The 5,139-nt window shown below is 45.6% G+C and overlaps 1 protein-coding gene across 1 annotated transcript in view; it reads right to left on the reverse strand.

Moving 5' to 3' along the window:
• LOC101862101 (ras-specific guanine nucleotide-releasing factor RalGPS2) overlaps nt 1-5,139 on the reverse strand; it is a gene marked incomplete at both ends in the record, with an annotated part of 49,164 nt that overhangs the window by 4,591 nt on the left and 39,434 nt on the right. The window contains 5 exon segments of the mRNA XM_005093017.3: nt 53-216; nt 614-781; nt 2,033-2,126; nt 3,209-3,340; nt 4,223-4,346. Coding sequence (XP_005093074.2) covers nt 53-216; nt 614-781; nt 2,033-2,126; nt 3,209-3,340; nt 4,223-4,346 — 682 coding nt within the window.

The raw sequence follows: 5,139 nt of genomic DNA on the forward strand, positions 1-5,139 counted from the left end.
GATTATGGGTGGGATCAGTAACAGTAAGAGCTTGCCAGGGTGAATGAGTTACCTGTCTGTAGCTTGCCGCAGAGCGAGCCGTCGCTGGAGGCACACGGCGACTCCTCCAGCACACTGTCGTCCAGCAGGTGACGGATGCCCTGGATGTACGGGGCCGTCGCACGGCACGGCAGGCTCTGGGACTTCTCCACTTGAGGGTGTGCGCACGACATGAAGCTGGGGGGAGAGAGAGAGAGAGAGAGAGAGAGGGAATGAGATAGTGGAGGAATGAAGCTGGGGAGAGAGAGAGAGAGAGAGAGAGAGAGAGAGAGAGAGAGAGAGAGAGAGAGAGAGAGGGGGGAATGAGATTGTGGAGGAATGAAGCTAGGGAGGGAGCCAGGGGAGAGAGAGAGAAAGAGAGAAAGAGAGGGGGGGGTGTGATTGTAGAGGAATGAAGCTAGAGAGGGTGTGAGGGAGGGAGCTGGAGGAAGAGAGAGAGAGAGAAAGAGGGGGGATGTGATAGTGGAGGAATGAAGCTGATGGAAGAGGGAGAGAGTGGGAGAGGGAGAGAGAGAGAGAGAGAGAGAGAGAGAGAGAGAGAGAGAGAGAATAATAACATGTAGAAAGAACTTACTTGGCACTGAGGCTGCGTGACTTTCTGTGATGGGACGGGGGGATTCGCGAGACGGTCAGCTGGTTCCTGGGCTCTGTGTGGGGTGAGGCTGGGGGGTATGTGTTCACATCCTCCCGGGAGGAGGAGGAGGAGGAGGCAGCACCAGGGGGTTCCAGCTTGAGGGAGAGTCTGTGGAATAAAGGAGGAGGAGGTTTAGTTTTAGTTAGGGTTTTACGGCACTTGCAACACAATAAGGTCATGTAAGTGTCGAAGAATAGATGTGTTAGAAGAGAGTGACATACACAAAAAAGGAGTAGAGAAAAGTACGATAGATGTTAGATAGGAAAGAAGGAGCAACCACGAACTACACACTACACAGAGGAGGAGGAGGAGGAGGAGGAGGAGGTGAGAGGAATTTTGAGTATTGTTTGAGAGAAGAGAGAAGCACATTGACATAACAATGGTCATTTAGTGGTGGGAAAAGTACGATAGACAGACCAACAACAGAGGGACAATGAAGAAGTAGGACCTAGCAGTGGTGCCCTCTGGGCCAAACCGCTGGCGTGATGAGAGGAATGAAAGAGTTGAAATTTGTCAAAACAGTAAGCATGTGGTCAAAATGCGGAGCCCCTTATCAAAGTAGTAAGCCAGATGTTAGAATGGTAGGTTAATGGTCAAAATGGTATGCTAGTCGATACGATAAAAGCAGAGAAACACTGTGCGGAGGAGCAAAATTAATGGGAGGCAGCATAGGAAATGAATCATCATAAATAAAAAATTTTGAGCATGAGTTAAGAGAAGTTCATCGACAAAACAACGGTCACTTAGTGCATGGAAATTATCATATAGGCAGACAGAAACAATAGAGGGCTAATTTCTTTTCCTCCTCCTGAAAAACGGCCCTGTTGCTATGTGACAACAAGGGACTTGATCTATGCAATAGGGTGCGACTTGTTCACTCACCCTCTTCATTCTGAGATGTATTTGAAAGAGTAAAGAAAATGGAGTGCAGATAAAAAAAGTAAGACGGACAGAAAAACCACCCACAAATATAGAGATTACGACCTGCTTTTGATGCCCTTCAACCATCATCATTTTTAGACTTAGTGGATGGTACGTTGCCACACAAATGGTCTGATTTTCTCAGGAGATTTCAACCTTCAGTTAGAGTTTTCAGACAAACACATCAACATCACAACAGTCATTTAGTGCAGGGAAAGGGCAAAAGACAAACAGAAAGAAACACCACAGGGGCACAAAAAAGAATTAGGACCACCCAGTAGCACCCTCCAACCACACACACAAGAGACAGAAGATGAAAACAACAGCAACACACCCAGAGAGCAGAAGAAGGAGCAGGCCACATCAGATCCCCACCCAGAGAGCAGTAGAAGAAGCAGACCACCTCAGTTCCCACCCAGCAACCACCCAGAGACTTACTTATAGTTGTCGTCTTCCACAAACTTCTGCAGCTCTTCGATGTACCTCACGGACTTGAGGTAGTTCTGGATGTGTTCCAACACCACCGAGTTCTCTGTGAACACACCACAAGAGGAAACATCATATGACAAATTGTACACCTGTTAGATGTTTAGTAGTAGAGGTTTTACGGCGCTCGCAACTGCATAAGGTCATATGAGCGCCAAAAGATTGGAGGTGTTACAAGAGAGTAACAAATATAAAAAAGAAGAAGGGGAGATAAGGATGATAGATTTTTGATAGGAAAGAAGAAGCAAACCACACCAGAGCACCCGTCAACCACCCACACACGTTTTATATACAAGAGAGGAGCAAACAAAGGCAAGGAGGAGGTGAGACAATTTGTGAAGCGTGCTGACAAACTAAGTAACTTCTCCAATTTTATCTCCATGGAAATAGATACATCACGCTTATAGGTGAAGTTATTACTATTTATAAGTATGAAATCATAAAGGGCGTGTTGTACTTTAAAAATATGACCTCAATAAGAAATCAACAAATTTGACCCAAGTGTCGATTTTTGGCCAATATCTCCATATGTGGATAGCGAGAAGTAACTTATTTTGTAAGCACGTCTCACATTTGTTTGTTTGTTTGTTTGAGTAAAGAGAAGCACATCGACACAGTAGTGGTCATTTAGTGCTGGAAAAAAGTAAGACAGACAGACAGAAACAATACAGGGAAAGTAAAGAAGTAGTAGTAAAGAAGCAGGACCTACCAGCAGCGCCCTCCAACCACCCAAGGAGGAGAGACAAGGATAAAACATGTTTGACAGGAAAAAAGAAGCAAACCGTAATAGAGCACCCGCCAATCACCCAGAGAGAGAATAGCTTCAGGTGCTTGATAGGGAAGAAAAAGAAGAAGCTTGTTCTTGTTTCAGGAAGCAACATCCCTGCACTCCGGACATGTCCATTGATGCTCTGTTGCTCTCTCCAAAATGTTGCCGAAGGTCCTTCTACTGATTGTGCCAGTGCACAATCTGGAATCTGGTTGAACGTTCTTCTGTTCATTCCTGCAAGGATGCCAGATTTTCTGCTACCTTTTTTTTAATTCCCAAAAGCATCATCCTCAAAGAAGAAGCAAACCACAGCAAAGCACCCTCCAACCACCCCCACAGAAAGAAGAGCGCGTCCTTACCGTACTCAGACTGCTGGAAGTCTGCGATGACCCTCAGGATGTTGTTCATCTGGACCCTCCGTGGCTGGCTCTCCAGGCCGCCTGAGTGCGGGTGTGCCACGTCGATGTAGATCAAGTCTGTCAGGTACAGACCTACGGGTGCATGCGGCCACGAGGAGAACAAACAAGAAAAAGATTTACCATGGCACGGGGAGATAATCCACGGTGAGCAACACATTTCTGACCACAAGACAAAGGGGAAATAGAAAAAGAAAGCAAATACAACAAACAACAAAAAAAAAACCCAAAAAAGAAGAATGTAATGGTTAATTGGTTGAGAACTTTTAAGAGTCTAATAATTTATGGCCAATTTCTTTAACTCCTTATCTCTGGCAAGTCCCTCACAGCGGCTCACGGTCGGAACTGTGGCCTATTCCTTTAAGACGAATTCGACATCAAATTACTTTCCGCCAACAATTGCCAAAAACAGGCGGTCTCTTTTACTTAGAAGAGTTCATTCATTAGATGAAGAACTATCAAATAGGCTCACTTGTTTTGATTTAATGACAAATTTAGTGATGAATACGTCACTTTTAAATTTTGTACCAAAAGAGGGCTGGTGCATAAAGGGTTTACCACCCCACTCAGAGATGAAAGAGTTGTAGTTGTTATTGATCCAGCAACAGCTGGGCTCTCACCCTGCTGTCCAATGCCATGTAGTGATAGGTGAAGGTTTACTGCAGTTGCTGTAATGTTCCATAGAGGTAAAGAGTTAAACTGCTGGAACGGGCCACTTTTTTATGTGTCTATTTTTCAGACTCATCCATATCTAGAGACTATTTTAGTAAGTGCTTTTCGGCACTTGCAACATAATGAAGTCATATAAGTGCCGAAGATAAGAGTTGTTACAAGAGAGTAACAAACACAAAAAAGAAGGAGGGGAGATAAAAACGATAGATGTTTGATAGGAAAGAAGAAGCAAACCACACCAGAGCACCCGCCAACCACCCACAATCTTGAGACCGACGTGCTCACCTAGGTAAGGTATACAGGGCAGGCGCACGTTCTCCATGTACTCGCGGAGCCGCTGTCGATTGTTGTTCTCGGAGAACAGGTCGGCCATCCTCTCATACATGCTCTTGTCTTTCTTGGACAGCATCTGCCAGGTCAGAGGGGAGGAAAGGTCACAAGTGAGAAGGGAGGAGAGGTCAGAGGTCAGAGGTCAGAGGGGGGGGGGAGGAAAGGTCACAAGTGAGAAGAGGTCAGAGGTTAGAGGGGAGGAAAGGTCACAAGTGAGAAGAGGTCAGAGGGGAGGAAAGGTCACAAGTGAGAAGGGAGGAGAGATCAGAGGTTAGAGGGAAGGAGAGGTCAAAGGTGATAGGGGATTTGATTGTACCAGTGAAGAGCAGTGCATCAAATGATAAGGATCACTCAAGGCAGAGAAAAAGACAGACACAAACAGTAGCAATAGATGAAAAAAAAAGAAAAAAAGAAAAGAGGTCGGACTTACCAGGGGTGTCAATCAACTAGCCACAGTGAGAGAGGAAGAGAGGTCAGAGGTGAAACAGGACGATGGGTAGAGAGAAGAGCATCAACACTGCAGCATTTATGACCAGGTAAAAAAAGCAGGGCATAGACAAACAGACAGACACAACGGAGGCACCCTACGAACACCCACAACAGCGACCTACAATTTATAAAATAGCGAAAACATATAGCCGTAAGCAGTGTTGTGAATGTGTGATTGAGTGTGTGTGTGTGTGTGTGTGTGTGCGTGTGTGTGTGACTCATAAAGTGAGAGAAAGAAAAAGTGAGTGAAAATGAGGGAGGGAGGGAGGGAGTGGGAGAGAGTGAGTGAGAGAGAGAGAGAGAGAGTGAGTGAGAGTGAGAGAGAGAGTGAGAGAGGGAGAGAGAGAGAGTGAGAGAGAGAGAAAAAGAGAGAGAGTGAGAGA

This window comes from Aplysia californica, unplaced genomic scaffold (genome assembly GCF_000002075.1).
Source record: "Aplysia californica isolate F4 #8 unplaced genomic scaffold, AplCal3.0 scaffold00056, whole genome shotgun sequence".
Classification (NCBI taxonomy): Eukaryota; Metazoa; Mollusca; class Gastropoda; order Aplysiida; family Aplysiidae; genus Aplysia; species Aplysia californica.